Source organism: Acipenser ruthenus, chromosome 36 (assembly GCF_902713425.1).
Source record: "Acipenser ruthenus chromosome 36, fAciRut3.2 maternal haplotype, whole genome shotgun sequence".
Classification (NCBI taxonomy): domain Eukaryota; kingdom Metazoa; phylum Chordata; class Actinopteri; order Acipenseriformes; family Acipenseridae; genus Acipenser; species Acipenser ruthenus.
Window position 1 is genome coordinate 4262899 of NC_081224.1, and position 21516 is coordinate 4284414.

At 41.3% G+C, this 21516-nt stretch overlaps 1 protein-coding gene across 6 annotated transcripts in view; it reads left to right on the forward strand.

Moving 5' to 3' along the window:
• Nucleotides 1–16377, forward strand: part of LOC117965542 (regulator of G-protein signaling 5-like) — a 126298-nt gene extending 109921 nt beyond the window's left edge. For 5 of the 6 annotated variants that reach the window (XM_059008352.1, XM_059008351.1, XM_059008353.1 and 2 more), the window contains 4 exons: nt 3982–4047; nt 4744–4790; nt 5382–5548; nt 15756–16377. In XM_059008352.1, the coding sequence (XP_058864335.1) occupies nt 3992–4047; nt 4744–4790; nt 5382–5548; nt 15756–15923 (438 nt within the window). In that variant the 5' untranslated portion in view covers nt 3982–3991 and the 3' untranslated portion in view covers nt 15924–16377. Of the gene's footprint in view, nt 1–598; nt 811–3981; nt 4048–4743; nt 4791–5381; nt 5549–15755 lie in introns of those variants that run through there. The other variant, XM_059008349.1, reaches the window with a different exon arrangement.
• Nucleotides 16378–21516: the final 5139 nt, after the last annotated feature.

The following is a 21516-nucleotide window of genomic DNA, read 5'->3' on the forward strand; positions in this document are numbered from 1 at the left end:
TGCTGCAGGGATCACATGTCACTTCACATGACCAACCTAATCTGCACATCTGTAATTCAGGGACAATGCCAAATCCACTCGGGTAGGCAGGTCCCAATAAAGTGACCAGGCAGTTTGTGTAACAATGATAAAAATAGACGCCCAGGTTTGATCCAAGCAAGCATGCAATGCACCTGTCTCTCAATCGCACCTGACATGCAAACCTAGCACACAATACAGGCCTGATTGGGTCTGATAGAAAATGTTTGTTTTTTATCAGTGACAAAAAAAATCTATAATTTCAACAACAACCTTAAAAAAGTCTTTTAAAACCGCAGCCTGCTGCCCACGCCCAGGCTTTGAGAGGATCTTGATAGACGCCATCACTTAATAAAAACCTTAATAATAATAGGAAAACTCAAACGCAAATGAAAGACTGGCAGGCAAGGCGTTGAGAGGTCGAGGGCTTTCTAGTGCCCGTGTCTGATTGCTCCATGGTGTTCCCTCGTTATCTCACCCTGCCCATCTTGTCAGCACTCTGAAGGTCAATGCCATTAGCTGCCATTGCATAATTGCTGCTTCTCGCCAGTTTATTGGCTACTCGCGTTTGTTCTTGGCTGTTATACAGAATATATATTGCAGCTTCTATACAAGTACTGACTTGTATCTGTAGAGCGCACCAAACAGGATTCAGTTCGAAGGCATTTCATTTTAAAACTACTCTACAAAAAGTACACACAACACTTTTATTTCTGTTCATTTTGGGGAATACGAGACCGCCGTCAAAATGTGCAAGGGACTGTCCGCACTGCCATCCACTTGTTTGGAGAGGTGAGATTGTTATAACAGCTTGTGACAACGCCACAATATATGTGCATGGTAATTCTTGCAGTTGACAAGTGTTTTTTTCCATTTGCTTATCTGTGTGTTTTCTGTGCTTTACCCCCGTTTGTTACCAGTGAGTCTCCATTCTTACTCGTGCTTTACCATGCTCCCTCTATGCTTTCACTACACTTTGCTTTTACAACTCTCATCTTTTAGGGGGTTGATTTTTGTAAGCTTTTCTCTTCCATGTACTTCTATAAGGACACATTTCGGGACATACTGTACATGTACTGTACAGAATCAAAGCTGTTTTGTAATGCCAAGAGGCGGCTGTATTGCAGTTTAAATCTCACCCTTCTCGTGTTGTCTTGCATTATATTGTATTGTATTGTATTATATTGTGTTATGTTGTGCGGTATTGTATTGTATTCTCTTTGTCTATAGCAGAATTAACACATCCATATCCAGAGTCTGTTCTATCAAATGTTCATCAATCCTGTGATGATTATGAATCACTTTAACAAGAAAGTCACTGACATTAGAAATCAGATGCCTAACTGCGTACCAAATGTAGATGTGTCATCTAACAGAAATAATGATACTCTTACCCTTGGTCATACAGCACCCAGACACACTTTACAAACTTTACAGCATTTTTCCTTCCTTTGTGAACTGGATCTGGTTACTACAGTTAAAAAGGTGAAAACCACAATACGTGTGTTGATCCTATTCCCACTTCACGTTTTAAAGAAGCATTCCCCAGTATTCCCCTGCAGTTTTGAATATTGTTAACCGTTCTCTTTTATCTGAACTCATTCAACACTGCTGTAGTAAAACCTCTGCTCAAGAAACATTGGAGCCCAATGTTCTTAACAACTAAAGGCTTATTTCCAGTCTGCCATTTCTATCTAAAGTCTTAGAAAGAGTAGTGGCTGAGCAACACATTTCTGGGAGTTCATAACATTATGAGAAATTTCAGTCTGGGTTCAGGTCTTCTCATAGCAGTGAGACAGCACTTATTCGAGTGGTAAATGATGTGCTGTGATCCTCGGTCATGGGCTCACCTTCGGTTCTTATGTTACTAGATTGAAGTGCTGCGTTCAACACTATTGATCATTCTGTTTTATTAATTGATCGCTTTAAGAACGTGGTGGGATTGACCGGTAGTGACCTGTCTTGGTTTTGACCCTCCCTACCCCTGGGCGGCGCTCGGCCAATTGAGCACCGCCCCCTGGAAGCTCCCATCCTCGGTCGGCAAAGGAATAGCCTGGACTCGAACTCGCGACGTCCAGACTATAGAGCGCATCCTGCACTCCACGTGGAGCGCCTTTACTTGATGCGCCACTCGGGAGCCCCGATATATTCATTTTCATTTTCACCTCTCACTCTCAAACAGGGTGACACCTCTCTCTCTCAAACAGGGTGACACGTGTATCTCTCAAACAGGGCGACACCTCTCTCTCTCAAACATAAGAACATAAGAGAGTTTACAAACGAGAGGAGGCCATTCAGCCCATCTTGCTCGTTTGGTTGTTAGTAGCTTATTGATCCCAGAATCTCATCAAGCAGCTTCTTGAAGGATCCCAGGGTGTCAGCTTCAACAACATTACTGGGTAGTTGGTTCCAGACCCTCACAATTTTCTGTGTAAAAAAAAAGTGCCTCCTATTTTCTGTTCTGAATGCCCCTTTATCTAATCTCCATTTGTGACCGGTCCTTGTTTCTTTTTTCAGGTCTAAAAAGTCACCTGGGTCGACATTGTCTATACCTTTTAGGATTTTGAATGTTTGAATCAGATCACCGCGTAGTCTTCTTTGTTCAAGACTGAATAGATTCAATTCTTTTAGCCTGTCTGCATACGACATGCCTTTTAAACCCGGGATAATTCTGGTTGCTCTTCTTTGCACTCTTTCTAGAGCAGCAATATCCTTTTTGTAACGAGGTGACCAGAACTGAACACAATATTCTAGGTGAGGTCTTACTAATGCATTGTAAAGTTTTAACATTACTTCCCTTGATTTAAATTCAAAACTTCTCACAATATATCCGAACATCTTGTTGGCCTTCTTTATAGCTTCCCCACATTGTCTAGATGAAGACATTTCTGAGTCAACATAAACTTCTAGGTCTTTTTCATAGTTCCTTTCTTCAATTTCAGTATCTCGCATATGATATTTATAATGCACATTTTTATTGCCCGCATGCAATACTTTACACTTTTCTCTATTAAATTTCATTTGCCATGTGTCTGCCCAGTTCTGAATGCTGTCTAGATCATTTTGAATGACCTTTGCTGCTGCAACAGTGTTTGCCACTCCTCCTATTTTTGTGTCGTCTGCAAATTTAACAAGTTTGCTTACTATACCAGAATCTAAATCATTGTAGATTAGGAATAGCAGAGGACCTAATACTGATCCCTGTGGTACACCACTGGTTACCTCGCTCCATTTTGAGGTTTCTCCTCTAATCAGTACTTTCTGTTTTCTAGATGTTAACCACTCCCTAATCCATGTGCATGCATTTCCTTGAATCCCTACTGCGTTCAGTTTGAGAATTAATCTTTTATGCGGGACTTTGTCAAAAGCTTTCTGGAAATCTAAATGTTGTATGCTTTGCAGTTATCCATTTTCAATGTTGCATCCTCAAAAAATCAAGCAGGTTAGTTAGACACGATCTCCCTTTCCTAAAACCATGCTGACTGTCTCCCAGGATATTGTTACCATATAGGTAATTTTCCATTTTAGATCTTATTATAGTTTCCATAAGTTTACACATAATAGAAGTCAGGCTTATTGGTCTGTAGTTACCTGGTTATTGCGTTTGCAGTTCCGAGTAGTCTTTCTGTGTACTTTTGTTTTTGGTCCCTTTTAAATGCTCTGTAAAGTGCCTTTTTCCGCTGAATATTTTTTTTTAAATTTATCTATTAAACCATTTTAGCCATTTTGTTTTAGATTTAGATTTGTCTACTTTTGGGATGTAATTGTTTTGCGCCTCTAGTACTACATTTTTAAAAAACAGCCATCCTTTTTCTGTGGATGTTTTCTCTATTTTACTCCAATCTACTTCTGTTAGTCTCTGTTTTATACCTTCATAGTTTGCTTTTCTAAAATTGTAAACCTTGTGTTATTGTAGTTTCAGCTGGTTGCTTACACCCTCCTGTTGTCTCGTTCCCCTGACAGAGCCAAGGAGATGAAGGTGAAGCTGGCTCATCTGGCAGACAAGCAGGACCGTGCTCCGCGCCACAAGTGAGTCTTATTGCTTTGACAAGAGGGAAGGAATCGGCAATCTCAGCAATGACAAGCTCAGGGTCTTCCTCAATGACAAGCTCAGGGTCTTCTTCAATGACAAGCTCAGGGTCTTCCTCAATGACAAGCTCAGGGTCTTCTTCAATGACAAGCTCAGGGTCTTCCTCAATGACAAGCTCAGGGTCTTCTTCAATGACAAGCTCAGGGTCTTCCTCAATGACAAGCTCAGGGTCTTCTTCAATGACAAGCTCAGGGTCTTCTTCAATGACAAGCTCAGGGTCTTCCTCAATGACAAGCTCAGGGTCTTATTCAATGACAAGCTCAAGGTCTTCCTCAATGACAAGCTCAGGGTCTTCTTCAATGACAAGCTTAGGGTCTTCCTCAATGTCTGCACTGTTTTTCTTTTGGCACAGTATTTCTAAATGTACCAGATTCACGCGGCCCCTGTTTCTATTTATTTATTTAAAGTTCTTGCCTGTTTCTGGACTAACAGATACAGCACGTAACTAGTTGGAGGGAGGGAGGTGGGGTTGTCTGATTTTCTGGTTATTGTGGTCTGTTGTAATGATGTAAACAGTGTGCAACAAATAAACCTGTGATTTGTAACCTTTGATAAATAATAAAGTACTTTTAGTTACTTATGAACGAACCTAATAACACAAATTAAATTCATGTCCTTCGTTACGTCTTTTACAGGGAAGAGGGCTTGCTGCAGGATTTTGAGAAACTCCTGAGCAGTAAACGTACGTAACAGTTTTTTTATTTTGTATTTAATCATATGTTTATCATATGTTATTCCTACTGTGCCCATCCACTCTCTCATTTTTATTGTTTAAATCAATTGCTACAAAAAAAAAACTTATCACACTTTCACAATACAGCTGGGCTAATCAAGGGAAAATTAGCGAAAATTACCAGAGGCTACATTAAAATGTGCCTGCTATTCTGTTTAGCTATCGCTCTCCTCTCTCCCTCTCATTCCTGTACTCTAACTTCAGCAAGGAGAACCTTTGTCTGTCTGTTCCAAAATGTGGAGAAAAAAAAAAAGTTTACACTGTGGCTAATCAAGCTCATATTAAAACCTGGCATGAGAGAAACTGCTATGCAAAGGAGTCTTATTTCCATCCCTATAACCACATCTCATCCCCTCTCCCTCTCCTTCCCTTTCTCTCTTCCTCTCTCCCCCTCTCCCTCTCTCACCCCCTCTCCCTCTCTCTATCTCTATCTCTTTCTCCATCTCCTCCCCCCTCTCTCCCTCCCCTCCTCTCCCTCTCTATCTCCTCTCTCTCTCTCACTCACTCCCCTCTCTCTGACTATCTCATCTCCTCTGTCAGATGGGGTGCAGGCATTCCGCTCGTTCTTGCGCTCGGAGTTCAGTGAAGAGAATATTGAGTTCTGGCTGGCCTGCCAGGATTACCGCGGCACCAAGTCCCCCGGCAAGCTGGTCCCCAAAGCCAAGCGCATCTACAGCCAGTTCGTGGCAGTGCAAGCTCCCCAGGAGGTGAGAAAGAGAGAGCCTTTACTTTCGCTACCCTCGCCCCTGATTAATCTTTACTGTTATAAAAGCTGAGCAAAGTGTAATAAAGCATGGTGAAAGCATGATGGCAAAGGAAAGGTAAGCACTGTAAAGCACAGAGAGGTACGGTACAGGAGTATTTAAGTATAGTGAGGTATGGTAAAGCATATAAAAAAGCAAACCATGGTAAACTACTGTAACCCTTAGAAATGTTTACTTTTCCAAGGTTGCGGTCACAAACTTTTATGACTTTTATGGTCCCCGACTGGCTCATCCAGTTAAAGCGCTGCCGCTGGGAGTGCAGAACGAGTCACACAGCTTGGACGGCGCCAGTTCGCGTCCGGGTTGTGCAAAGAAGCCGAATTTTGCTGGGGACTCCGAAGGGGGCGTCACATTGGCTCTGACACTCCCCGGTGGGGGATGGGAAACCGGCAACAGCTAACCCTACTGACCAGACACCGAGCACATTCAGAGTGGATCAAAAGTAGGGCTGATCTCTGTTCTCTGGGATCGGTAGCCCGCCCACCTCTGCTCTGGTTTGCTCGGCGTAAAAGCTATTCTGGCTTTAGGCTTGTGAGATCGGAGGACGCTCACACGCCCTCAGAATGTCTGTGCTGTGTGGAGACTCACCGCGGAGAGGAGAAAAAAATAATTAATAAGAGCTGGACAAGAGGCAGTGAGGTGGAAGAGGAATGTCAGAAACGGAAGACAATAACAATGATGATCCTGATTCACAGGCTCCTTCTATTAGGAGGATTCCACTATAATTGTACCAATTAGACCTGTTAAGGCTACTGTGGAGGCTTTTTCCTTGATTACCTTACAAGAACTGACAGAGCTAGCCCTGCATACGAGACCCCCTACATACGCTCTTCATCCCATTCCTACTAAAACTATTTAAAAAAAAAAGTTGGTGTTATAAATACTCACATTTTAAATTATAAATGGATCACTTTCCTCTGGTACAGTTCCCTAAGCACTTAAGGTAGCCGTGGTAAAGCCACTGTTCAAAAAAAAGAAGTGGACCCCTTAAGTCCTTAATTACAAGGAAATCTGCCATTTTTAAATATGGTTCTAGAGAGAGTTGTTGCAAATCAATTATACTCGTAATAGAGCGTATGAAAAATGTCACTCGATTTCATGCTGCACTGAGATAGCCCTTGTTCGAGTAGCAAATCATCTGTTGATAAGCTCCGACTCAGACTTTCCATCAATTTTAATTCTCCTAGATCTAAGTGCTGTTTTTGATACTGTGGACCACTCCATTTTATTGAATGGTCTTGAAAGGTCAATTGTTCTGACCAACACAAAAAATATTTGTGAGAGAAGATTGTTTTTTTTTTTTTTTTTTATTACCCGCAAGCACGCAAGCTGGTCTAACAAAAATATTTCTTGTTTTCCTACTCCCCAACCGCTAGGGCAGCTGGGATATCAGAATCAGCACTGTAGACTGAGATACAGGATTCAGTTGCATTTCAGTGTCATGGGAGGAGACAGTGCTTGGCTGGTTTAATGTCAGTTCATACCGCCGATCTGAGCCCCCCCATACCATTGCAGGAGGCAGCCGACAAAAACTCTGAATCCTTTTCACTCATTCCCTTGCCTGGAACATCCTCGTCACAATTTCTGCATTTATTTGAATTGTTGTTATTATACAAACAGCCGATCTGATTTTACAGAACTTGTAAAATTTTCGTAGCATACTGTCTGTTTTCACACACCACCGTTTTGTGAGAATTTGTGACGCTACAGTCAGAACATACTTCCTTCGACTGTTTGAACAAATGCCACATTTCAGAACACTGTTTGTGGTGCCAGATTATGAATGTTTCTGAAGTTTTTTCTTTAGATTTTTCCAGTCCTTCACTCCATTTTCAGTGAAAGCGGGGTCTTTTTAACTTCTCAAAAAGTGTCTGCAAGGAAAGCAGAAAACCACATCTTCCTGCTTTACTGTACTCTAAATATGAAAACATATTTTAATATTCTGATGAAAATGAATGGTTTTGCTTACCAGACAGTTTTCGGATAAACAGGTATACAAGGATATGACGGTCCTGTTGCGGAATCACCAAGGTCCAAAATACAGGATTTAGTTGCATTTCAATGTCATTGGAGGAGACAATGCTTGGCAGGTTTGACATCCATTCTTCCTGCCGATCTGAGCCCCATATAGATAGTCGAAAGTTTATGGTAAGAGTGCAGTTATTTTTTTGCAAATATACCTTATAAAATACATTGAATGGCCCTTGATTATAAGTATGATAGTAAGTACGTGTTTAGAAGCTTAAAAAACAGTATTAATAATTGATTTAAATAGGTGTGAAGTGATGGAAATGGTGTTTGAAATTGGTGTAGGTACTGTAGGACTGCAGAACAGGTTAACAGATTTAAAGGTTTAAAAAAAAAAAAAAAACAGTGCAAATTGTTGTCCTGACTTTGTTTGTTTTTCTAATTTGCTTAAATAGGCATAACATGTTTTAAAGTACAAGCTAATGCTATATTAAACTTAATTTATTTGACCGCCTTATGTTGGGGGAAAAAAAAACAAAAAAAACATGTCAAATATATATATATATATATATATATATATATATATATATATATATATATGTATGTATAATCACTGAGTGGTTTCGAGGTCTGTTTTGTGCTATAAATTATTAAACAGTACAAGTTCTCAAAAAGACGCAGGAGAATGAATCCAGTTTACAGCTTTTATTTGTGACTGTCAGTCCGACTATTTTTCAAACTCAACACAATGAATGAAACTTAGTATTCAGACTCACTTGTAACATAGTAATAAAAAAATAAAAAATGCAAGTCTTAATTATACAGTGCTGTCACAAAGACGGCCGGAGTGGGTGGCGTCAGACCAGATGCAGGAAATAAACAGACAGAGATGTGTGGTTTGGTGAAGCTGAGCGAATGCTTTCGCTCAGCATTTAATAACAGAACAGAAAATAAAAGGTTTGAACACAAAAACAGGACACGGCACTTGAGGCCAAAATAAATAGACGAACAAAACGAACTAACACTTAACAAACGGTGCACGGAGACAAACAAACACGGTGAGAACAAACACTTTACGTTTACGTTTTTCTTTCTCCTTCTTTCTCTCTCCCGTTCTCCACTCTCGAACACCCAACCACGACTGCAAGAAATGTGCGTCTATATATACTATTGGATTCAATTACTAATTAATTATTCACTTGAATCCCAGCACGTGAATTAATTCTGTGCAACCCCGTGCTCACATATTACATTTAACCAGCACGTGAAGTGATTTGTGCCCTCCTCGTGCCTAAATACAAATCTACACTTTTTAAATACACGTGAAACACAGACCCGTTTATATCCCATGTACCAATGACTATACACCAACATTAACACACGCACGCAACATACAACACATAATATGCACACAGGGGCGGGGCACATTGCCACAAGTGCCTATAGTAAGCATTCACCCCCTTGGACGTTTTCACAGTTTATTGTGTTACAACCTGAAATCTTGATGCATTTAAATGGGATTTTTTTTCTTTTTGATTTACACAACCTACTCAACACTTTGAAGAGGCAAGAGAATTTTGTGAAACAGCAGTTATTGAAAAATAAAAAAAACTGAAATGTCTTGGTTAGGTAAGTATTCACCCCCCTGAGTCAATACTTGGTAGAACCACCTTTGGCAGCAATTACAGCTGTGAGTCTTTTGGGGTAAGTCTCTACCAGGTTTGCACATCTGGATCGTGCAATATTCGCCCATTCTTCTTGGCAAAATTGTTCAAGCTCTGTCAGGTTGGATGGGGATCGTTGGTGGACAGCAATCTTCAAGTCTTGCCACAGATTCTCAATCGGATTCAAGTCTGGGCTTTGACTGGGCCACTCTAGGACATTCACTTTCTTGTTTTTAAGCTGACTTCTATTCAATTGTTTGTCCTTTCATTATAATATTTATGTTATTTTTCAAATTGACCGGTCACGGTTGTTCTAGGTATGCCTATAAACGCAGTAGTTCTAGTGTTAAGTAATTGAGAGCTCAGCTGGAATGAAAACCAGAAGACACATGGGGTCCCCAGGACCAGGGTTGGGAAGCCCTGCTTACTCCCTTCACCACACAAAAGATTTATCCTTCATATACAACTGGCCATTCTCCAATTAGCACTCAATTACCTAATTGGGGAATGGCCACACCTGTGATTGTTGGCCGGGACAGATTTAACCCCATCACTGCCAACCTAACATTCCCACACGCACTTTTCACAGCAGTAAGGCTTTGCCCTGCAACATTCGCTTTGATAATAGAGATACCAGAGCCAACCGACATGAAAAAGACAAATTGGCTGCTATCAGGAAGTGTGGGATAAATGGCAAGACATTTTGCCTTTGCTTTACAACCCAGGACCAAAAGTTACAGTGGATGAATGTCTTGTCCTCTTCAGAGGAGGCTGCCCTTTAGGCAGTATATGCCTAACAAGCCCGCTAAGTATGGCATAAAAATATGAGCAACCTGCGATGCTAGATCCAGCTATGCATGGAATATGCAAGTGTACACAAAGAAACTGCCTGGAGAAGCACCTGCAAGAAATCAGGGGACACGAGTAGTGTAGGAAATGTCTCAAGAACCAAGGTCATGATGTCATGTGTGACAGCTTCTTCCATCCTACAGACTTGGTGCTGATTATTTCTATAGGAATGAGATGTTGGAGAAGTTTCAGTCTGGTTTCTGTTCAGGACATCGCACAGAGACTGCGTTAGTAAGGGTCTGTAATGATCTCCTTCAGGCTGCTGATTCTGGTCAATTATCTGTTTTAGTTTTACTGGATCTTTCGGCCGATTTTGATACTGTAGACCACAGAATCTTATTGGAGAGAATGCATAATCTTACTGGAATTGGAGGCATTGCCTTGGAGTGGCTTTGCTCCTATATATCACACCGGCACCAATTTGTTTTTTTGGGTCATTCATTTTCTGAAACCGGTGATGTGAAGTATGGAGTTCCACAAGGCTCTGTGCTTGGCCCTTTGCTGTTTAGCATATATATGCTCCCCCTTGCATCCATCATTGCTAAATATAACCTTGGATTTCACTACTACGCTGATAACACACAAATATACTGTTCATTTCTACAAAATCAGAATGGCAGCTGCTGTTCTGTCTCAGTGTTTGGTGAGATCCAAGCATGGATGACTGCTAATGATCTGAAAATGAATCCACAAAAGACATTTACATTACATTACAGCGGCTCTACATTACAGCGGCTCCAACTTGTTCAGAATGCGTCAGCTAGAGTGCTTACTAGCACGCGTTGCTCACAGCACATCACTCCTGTTCTCAAGTCACTGCACTGGCTTCCTATTAAATTCAGGATTGATTTTAAGATCCTGCTTCTTACTTATAAAGCCCTTCATGAATCTGTGCCTTTGTATCTGCACGATCTCATTGTACCTTATACTCCCAGTCGCACTCTATGGTCAGCAAGTGCTCATCTTTTGGTCCTTCCTCGCAGACACTTAAAATCAGGAGGAGGAAGAGCTTTTAGTTGTTGCGTACCTCGTCTCTGGAACTCTATTCCAAGTGATATCAGATGTGCAGCTACAATGTAATCTTTTCAGTCAGGTTTAAAGACGTATTTGTTTTCACATGCTTACTGTTAGACTGGGTTGTTAGCCATTTGTTTTTGGGTCCTGTTGTAAAGACCCCTGGGATGCTTCACATGAAGAGCGCTATATAAGAGCAAATTGTATTGTATTGTACTGAAAAGAAAGTTGACCACGCTTGAAAAAGTGGGAAAAAACAAGACTGAGCTTCCAAATGAGATTGCAAAAATAAAGAACTGAATTGTGCACTCATCAAAATGAGATTTTACAGAAAGTGCAGAAGTTCAAAGAGCATACAGTCCAAAAAAAAGAAAGAATGTTATTGTGATGAACACGATGCACAAGGATACCCCAGTGTGTACCAGGGATGACAAGCAGCCAGAGGTGATATTGACTACAATTCCTCCAAAGGGGTTGACAACGTGGATAAACTGACAGCAACCTACACCTGTCAGCACATGACTGTCTGCTGGCCTCTGGTCATCTTCTACAACCCCGGTCCTGGAGAGCTACTGGGTCTGCTGTTTTTCATTTCAACTGAGTTCTCAGTTACTTAATGGCACCAATTATTGGCTTAATTAGTCAAGATTAACAGGTGTTCCAGATCTTTAGCCAATAATTATGTAAAGACACCTATAAAACCTGCAGGTGGAATTGGACGGGATCTGGATACTAAGCAGGCGCAAACATTACACTGTGTAACAAATTTGTTTTTTTATTTTGGTTCCTGGGTAGTGTTATTTCTTAATTGCTTATGCCTCAAAAGTATAGAAAATGGCTATTATTCCCCACAAACTTTGCTTTTGTGACCAGGACAGTGATATTTTGAAATTTACCTATTTTCCAGAACATTCCGGATAGATTCAGTGCTGAGTAAACTTGGAGTAACTTCTAGAACTTTCTAGAACTTTCCAGTAATATAAATAGTAGTATAAATACAGGGGCCTTAAGCCCACCAGTTCAGTTTAGTTCCAGCTGCCTAAGTGGATACATATCTGCATTTTTCTGAGATGGCATCTGGCAGACGCATTTTGAGACTTCAAAATAGTGGCATTCCTGATGGGTCTCCAAGGCGGTTTTACCAAGTTTCCCTGCTATCTTTGCCTTTGGGACAGCAGGGACACCAAGGCGCACTACCACAGGCGGGACTGGCCACAGCGGACCGAGTTCTCTGTGGGGAGGAACAAGGTCAAGTGGGAGCCACTGGTGGACCCCCGGAAGGTGCTGATGCCACCACTGCACATCAAATTGGGCCTTATGAAACAATTTGTCAGAGCTCTAGATAAGGAGACGGCAGCCTTCAAGTACCTTCAAGAGTTCTTCCCTAAGCTGTCAGAGGCAAAGGTCAAAGCCAGTGTCTTCGTCGGACCACAGATAAAGAAGATCCTGGAGTGCAATGAATTCCCCAAGAAGCTCACTAGTAAGGAGAAAGCGGCTTGGAACAGCTTTGTCGCAGTGGTTCGAGGTTTCCTGGGCAATCACAAGGCCGAAAACTATGTGGAGCTGGTTGAGACTCTGGTGAAGAACTATGGCACAATGGGCTGTAGGATGTCCCTCAAAGTCCATATCCTTGATGCTCATCTTGATAAATTCAAGAAGAACATGGGAGCGTACTCGGAGGAGCAAGGCAAGTGCTTCCACCAGGATATACTGGACTTTGAACGTCGCTACCAAGGACAGTACAGAAAACATGTTGGGAGACTACATTTGGGGGCTGATTCGTGAAAGTGATTTACAGTATAATCGTAAATCTCGAAAAACTACTCGCTTCTAAATCTTTTGTAGTCATTTTTGTATTACTTTAGTATAAATACATGTTAATTTGGATTCATATGTTGTTTTTTTCTGACTTTATGTGAACGAAAAGACACAAATTTGCCCATTTTCTCATTGGAAATAGGTAAATTTCAAAATATCACTGTCCTGGTCACAAAAGCAAAGTTTGTGGGGAATAATAGCCATTTTCTATACTTTTGAGGCATAAGCAATTAGGAAATAACACTTACTACCCAGGAACAAAAATTGTGTTACATAGTGTTATAATGTGAGAAGGATTTTGCCTTGCATTTAGGCAATTGCTGACCCTACAAAAACTTTACACCTCTTATACAAGGTGAAAACCATTGTAGAAGCGAGTAACTAGGACCTGTATAAAAGCACACACCTGCAGAGACCTGTCATTGGCTTCAGGATGGCTGCTGTGGTACACTTCCTGATGCGGTGACACTTGGCTCTTATTGAGGAGAGGCAGGAACACGTTCGGAGGAGAAGGGCAAGACGAAGAAGACCCTGCATATTCAATCCCAGGGTCACTTTGTTTGGGATGCCGGAGGATGCGATGCTAAAGCGTTACCGTCTCACTCCACTGGACCTAATAGCTGAATTGAGGGGATGAGCTAGACCCCAGCGTCAATCTAGGGACTGCTATCCCTGCACATGTGAAAGTGCTGTGTTCTCTACACTACTTAGCCTCTGGTTCCTTTCAGACCACAGTTGGAATGTCTGGAGGGATCGCCCAATCCACCTTTTCCAGAGTGCTAGGCACATTTCTGGATGTCATGCTAATAAGGGCAGGCCAATACATATCATTTCCTAAGGATACTAGTATAACCGATGTTGGCTGAGGCATTTACAAACAACTCTGTTTCATGCTGAGTGGCCTCAGCCGTAAGGACTCATCCTCTTTCTCAGAAAACTTTCCTGTGCGCCTAGTGGACTTTGCTGCCCTTCCTCTGACATATTTGTTTTTTGGTATGTACAACAAATGTCATACAGCGACTACTGCTCTCTGTTCTCCTAACTCTGCAAGTGCAGTCGCTAAATAGACCGATGCACTCATTGAGAGCCTCATTATCATAATTGCGGCTCATTATTTGTGCGTGTTGAGTAATTTGCATTGCTCTTAATCTTGCATAGGGTGTCGTGCAAAATAATTGCCTTGCCGCAATGCAATTTGAATTTTGCATCCACAATTATTTGTACTGCCCCTATACTTACATCACCCCTTAATGTCCTGTTTTTGTGTGTATCCACATTTATTGGGACATTTATCAAGAAATGTTATTGGAAATTATTGTACCAGGTATAATTAGTGGTTTATGAAAGTTTTCTAATATTTAATTTAAAACAGTAAAAGCTATGCAAAGAAAAAATATTTAATCAATTCAAGGCTGTTTCAATGTGTTTAAAATTGCACCGGGTCAATATGACCCTAAACATTATTATTCTTCTTACTGTTATTAATATTTATTTATTTGGCAGACACCTTCATCCAAGGCGACTACAGGTTTTACAGGGCAGTAGAGGGTTACAATGCTAGCTCAATATTTAAATACAGTGTAGTTTACAGTATGTGCAAATAATACTTCTAAACAATATGAACCAGGATTACAACAAGTTGTATCTACAATGACATACAGTAGTGCAGTAGTGCAAGGATAGTGGATTAGCTGAGAATGCAGTAACGTGATGTACAGGTCAGGCAAGTCCAGTGCATAATAGGATGGGTAGAGCAAGAGATCTACAAGTGCAGTCTGAACAGGAGGAGGCAACGGAAGGCGGTGAGAGGCGGGGCAGTCCGGAATTTCTCCGGTAGCTGGTTCCACCACAGAGGGGCTAGGGAAGAGAAGGAGCGGGCATGGGAGGATGGAGATGACCGGTCAGCCTGTAGAGCAGGAGCGGAGAGGGTGAGAGGGGATGTAGGGGACACGAGGGATTGGAGGTAAGAGGGGGCAGTGTGATGAACAGAGCGGCAAGTAAGAACCAGGGTTTTGAATTCAATGCTAGCAGAGACAGGTAGCCAGTGGAATATGACCATAATGAGAGGGTTAAAACACTGGCCCCCTCTCACTCCTCCCAATACATTAATAACACTGGCCCCCTCTCACTCCTCCCAATACATTAATAACACTGGCCCCCTCTCACTCCTCCCAATACATTAATAACACTGGCTCCCTCTCACTCCTCCCAATACATTAATAACACTGGCCCCCTCTCACTCCTCCCAATACATTAATAACACTGGCCCCCTCTCACTCCTCCCAATACATTAATAACACTGGCCCCCTCTCACTCCTCCCAATACATTAATAACACTGGCCCCCTCTCACTCCTCCCAATACATTAATAACACTGGTCCCCTCTCACTCCTCCCAATACATTAATAACACTGGCCCCCTCTCACTCCTCCCAATACATTAATAACACTGGCCCCCTCTCACTCCTCCCAATACATTAATAACACTGGTCCCCTCTCACTCCTCCCAATACATTAATAACACTGGCCCCCTCTCACTCCTCCCAATACATTAATAACACTGGTCCCCTCTCACTCCTCCCAATACATTAACTATCACCTCAATGAAAATGTTCAGAGGAAAGACCCTAACTTACACCTATCTTGTTTGTGTGTGCCTGTGCATGTGTGTTGCATGTATATGTGTGTGTATGGATGTTGCATGTATGTGTGTATGTGCATGGATGTTGCATGTGTGTGGATGTTGCATGTATGTGTGTGTGTTGCGTGTGTGTATGGATGATGCATGTGTGTGTGTGGATGTTGTGTGTGTGTGTGCGTGCGTGTGTGTGTTATCCAGGTGAACCTCGACTCAGAGACACGTGAAGCCGTGACTGTGTGCGTGTCAGAGCCCACACCCGCCTCCTTTAGCGCGGCCCAGCAGAGGATCTACACCCTGATGGAGAAGGACTCCTTCCCTCGCTTCCTGAAGTCTTCTTACTGCCTGGAGGCCCTGCGCAGCCTGTGAGCGGCGCCCCCTGGAGGAGACAGCACGAATCTGGAACTTCACTAAAACAGAGCAACGCTAACTACCTTCAATTACCTAGGGCAGTACTGCTGGAGCTGCAGTAGTATTAGTCTGCCCATGCCGTCATATCTGTCTGTGTTTGTAGTTTATTTCGTCCACTAACCTCTGGGATTGTAACTTTGTTTAATTTTGAATACTGTACTAGACAGCTCCCTTTATATATAAGCACTGTAACAAACGCACACCATCATAAATCCTAATGTGTTTTATTTTAACAGTGAAGAATATAACAGATTTTAAGATAACATTCTGTAGCTATTTTTCCATTTATTAATCCTTTCACCTCTGGAATAGTATGTTGTTGTTTTTCTGTTTGTTTTTTGTATAGAGCACTGCACGATTCCAAACCCCTGTATATTTAATATTGAACTAATACAAGCTGTCATTAACCCTATACTTTTGCAGTCTCCTTTTTTCTAATACTGTACTGCACAACAAACCAGTACACCATGCTGGTTCCCAGTCTTTCACTCATTTAGTAATACTAAAATAACCTTGTTTTTTAATAACATGGTTTTAATAACATATCAAGGTGAGAATTATTTCTAGAAATACAAATAGAAACTTAATACATTCAATAACAAACATTTTTACAAGTCTTTGTCAATGTCTTCGGGTGTGCATTTCTTTGTCAGTATCTTTTTTTCGAGTCGAACCATTATTGCATGTATTAGGTTTCTTTTAGTATTTCTAAATTCAGCGTTATTGAGTGTCAAATAGTTATGGATGAGAATTCATATTGCTACGAACGATGGTTTAACCCAGAAGTCAAGCAAGTTCTTTGACTAAACCTGAACTCAGCACTGTGGGCTCAAACTCTGATATTATTTCAAGTACCGGAGGGCCCAGGTAGACCTGGTTTCTCCAAGGAAGTGAGGTGGTGCAGTGGGCTAGAGCAGCAGCCTGCTATCAATTCATCTTTGAGGACTGGGTTCAAAGCCAGCTCAAGTCTTTCATTATTTTCAAATAATTGGTTATTTACCTAAAAGTCTGTGTGAAACAAAGCTTTCCCGTGGTGCAGTGGGCTAATAAAATAGCCTTTTCTGCCTGCTCTCCTTAAAGACCGGAGTTCAAATCCAGTCCCTGTCGTAAGTATGGGTGTTGGTAGTGTGGAAGAGCAGGAAGAACATTGGTGTTGTGGTTCAAGTCTTGTGTTGTGTGTAAGTGTTTTTCCCAGCACTTTGACATTGAGTTTAGCTCGATGATATTTTAAACGCAATTCTATTGCACCTTTCACAAACTGGCAATCACCGCCTTCACATTGTGAAAAGAATGAACTCCCACAGTGGTGGGCATTTGGCAGTGACATTAAGGGTTAGGGTATTGACAGTGGTATTAAGTGGCTCTCTGGTTAGCTCAGTTAAAGAGCGTGCTTTCTATGTTGGGTTCCTTTTGTTTTTGCTTCGATTTCAAACGTTGTCATTTTTGACAGACTCACTTTCACGCAAGGTGGCACAGTGGTCTAATTCACCAGTCTTGAGGGTAATAATAATATAAAGAGGTTGATATGATAGACTGTCACAAGAACCCAGGTGGCACAGTGGGCTAATTTAATATCCTACTGTGCTGTTCCTCCTTGGAGGACTGGTTTCCGACCCAGCTGGTCTTACTTCATTTTCAAAGAACAGGTTCATTTTCAACATACACAATGAATAAACAAGCTTCCTAGCAATGTAACATTGCTTCAAAAAAGCTGGGTTTTCTGTGTTGAGGAGGAGAGTGCTTACAAAAACACAACCGAAATTGAAACTGACAACCAGAGAGGATGTCAGCAGAAGAATTCTCAGCTCTGTCACCTTTGCGACCCTGATGCTCTGCCTGAAGCAGACACTGTTGATGTAAGCGTGCGTGCTGTGCTTTTAACACTGCAGCGTGCTATGGAGCAGCATCCAGATATAAAGACGAATTGGGATTTTTTAGAAAACGCTGACAAAGTTTGCTGTCCATACTTGCAAAAACAGACTGTCCAGGTGCAGAGTTCTTCGCTGGAAACAATTTGCAGTACTGTAGCCTACCTGTACTGTACATTTCTGCTCTTGCATTATTTTTTATTACATTCATAGTTTTTTTTTTATTAGTGTAATGTGTGTCTTAATAAAGATTTGTAACCGCATACACACGTGTTTGTTTTGTTTACTGGACTTGTGATTGGGGGTCATTTTGAATGGCAGGTTATTTTGTTGGAGTTTATACCGTCCATCGCTTGCTGTGGACGAATCACGTTCTCACAAAACGCGCCCGTTCTAAGCGGCGACGACTGTACTGAATTGTTGGTCATGTGACCCCAGCATGGGACGCGAGTGTCAATCTAGCAAGGGGTTCATAAACATGTGCTGTAAATGACAATGTGACGAAACAAAACTGCCGCTCTCCCAGCTCCCATTGTTCTGGTTAAGTCTGATCTCTGTGGGTCCAAAGAGTTTAATCATTAGCGCTGCTGTTTGTTTTTTCTGGCTGGAAATATGGACATAGCTTTTTTAATAATCACGTGCGCAGGAATGGTGTCAAAGTTTGCACATGTGCAGTACACTGTCAGAATACGTTTTCTGAAAAGCATGTTCACATGACATACATTGTATTAGTTTTTGGAGTACTATTGGAATATTTTAGGTGGTGTTTTCCAAAAACTCACTTTCAAATTTTTTCAAATGCGTTTACGTGACTTTTGATATCAGATGGAAAACTATATACTGTATTCCAAAAAATATCAGAATCCTTATGTTCATGTAAACACACTGATTGTCTTGTTTTGTAAAGTTGAAATGATTAAATCAGTGTCTGGACTTTGTCTGAGAGAGTGCGGTCAACATTTTTTTTTGTGAATGTATCAGTTTCTTTCTTTATTACGCACCTCATCAATTGTGATGAGAGCTACACCTTTTTGTGATTAGTGAAACTGAGTCTGTCAAAAAGGACAAAGTCTTTGAAAATGAAGCAAAATCAAAGAACCCAACATGGAACTTGGAAAGCAGAGTCCCATGCTCTACCAGTTGAACTACCCAGAGAGCTGCTTAATACCACTGTCAAATGCCCACTACTACCTGAATTCATTCAATTTACAATGGGGTGGTGGTGATTGTCAGGTTTAATGTGAAATGCATTTAAAATAAAATCCAGTTACTCAATGTCAAAGTGCTGTGAAAACACACTTGCACATGGATCGAACCACAACACCGTGTTTATTTACATTTAAATCTCTTAAATCAGAGAACACCAGTCGTGCTGTGCCACTGTGTTGTGGATCTGGTTTCACAGTTCACTTGTACTGTGACTGTGAGCTGGGTTTGAACACAGACTTCCAGGGGTAGAGGCACACAAAGCTACTGAATTAGCCCCATGCACCACCTGGCTCCTTGTGACAGTCTAGCACTCTAACATTGTACATAAGACTAGCTCAAGCTGCCCTTTTTGTTTCTTCATATTGCACAGCTGTGGCGTTGCATGCCAGCAGTGAGAGGAGTGATTGAATCCAATAACTAGTCGAAGATCATAATGTCACTTGTCCTGGAGGCTCTCAGTCAGCTGTCGACACACGACCCTGGCAATGACATTCCTACACTGGAGCCTCACTGCTCACCCACAGGAGCGATCGCCTTATAGACACTATTACACTTAGCAGCCACGGGGGGGGGGGGGGGGGGGCTGTGTGGTGCAGCCTTCATCATTTATTCTTGGAACAAGCTGTATTTGGAGTTTATCATGTGCTTATGCACTGTACAGCACCTTGCAGTGTTAATGTGCTGCAAAGGATCTTGTTTAACATACAGCAGATATGATTTAAATAATTGGTTTGCTTAAATTCATGTAGAGCAATGGGTTGAAACCTGGGTCTGGTTGTTAAGAATTACATTCGGTATATTTATTTCTTCAGCTTCAAAGCATTAACTTTGTAGGCAATGTTAAACAGTGCCTTAGCAAGGAACTGAGGCTGAGCAGTGGTCTGCTTCTCTGTCCATGCAGACACATTCATGTGGAGCCCTGGAATTAAAATCCAGATTTGGGGGTTAATTATATTCAGTGTATTTCTTTATTTCTACAGTTTCAAAGTAACTTTGGAGGTCGACTGTTTAAAATCCTGCTTGTGCTACTAGTATTAACCAGAGGTCTAGTTCTTTTGCTTTGCATAGCGGTCACCCTTAACTGACTGGGTTCAACACCTGGCTGGGTATGGTTTTGTTTCCTTCAGTTTCAAAGAATTGACTAAGATGGAGCAGTGGTCAGTTCAGGGGTTTTCAACCAGGTCTTCTAAGGGTCATAGGGGGTACGCAGGACGACTCAGAAATGCACAAATAAAAATGAAAGTAAGAGAAAATAATGATCTTGAATGTATTTGATGGTATTATATATTCTCTAAACCACAATGTATACTTATTTAAGCTTTGTTTAGCAGCTCAAAGTTAACCGCTAATGAAAAAAAACACACAGAATCTTTCAAATCCACATTTTCCACCTGTACGCATGTGTGATTTCGATTGTGTGGATTTCCACTCTGATATACAGGTGAAGCAGGCGTCTGGCGCTTGTGCCTGGAGAGCGCTCTGTGCTGCTGTTTTCAGTTTGTCCTATCAGTGACACACAGTGTTTCTGCGTTTTTTAGAACTGTAAATGATCTGGTAAACATAAAGAGTCATCACAATACTCGTACTTTGAAGTTTTTTGTTTATTACCGCAGCTGCATTTTATTAACAGCAGTAGCGGCTGGTTGAATATGTGTTCGGTGTTAAATACATTTCTTACTTGCAATAGAAAACAAAGGAAAACACAAAAGTCAGAAAGTGCAAAGCAACAAAGTTATACAGAGTCCCTTTGGATCATTTTTAGTTAGTAATTAATTATAGTTTTATATTGAGGTTAATGTTTTTGATACTGTAAACATTTTAAATGCCACACAATTATGCTGAGGTGGGAAATAGTAACGTGATAAACATTTACAGTGCAGCCTATTTTGTATTATTTGTAATGACTTTTCCCAATAGAAAGCGAAAGATTCCTAAATACTACCTTTTAATTATTTGCATCCACGTTTTAAGAATGAAGCCTGCTGCTTGGTTTTCTATCTCAGCAATTTGTCAGTCCCAGACTGTTGTGTAAAATTCTATATTAAACAGGAGAAAAAAGAAATGTGTTAACCAGATTATTCTACCTTTTATTGCAACTGTGGTACCATTCAGTGAGTGAAAATTGTAAAGGGTACTTTAGCTAAAACCTCCTGACAGAAGGGGCACAATTTTAAAAAAAGGTTGAAAACCCCTGGTCTAGTTCACTAGCCTTGTATACCTGTTTTTCTTGACTGACTGGGTTCAATTCCCATAAAAAGAAGATGTATGCTTTCAGTTTGAAAGAATGAACCTTACAGGTAATGAACACTCCTGTAGAGCCGAGGCAGAGCAGTGGTCTAGTTTGCTAACCTTGCATGCCTGTCACCCTGAACTGACTGGGTTAAAATTCAGGTTGGTTGTTTCTTTATCACTTCAATTTTCACAGAATAAACCTTATAGGCAATGTCAAGCAGTCTCTCCTAAAGACCAGGTTG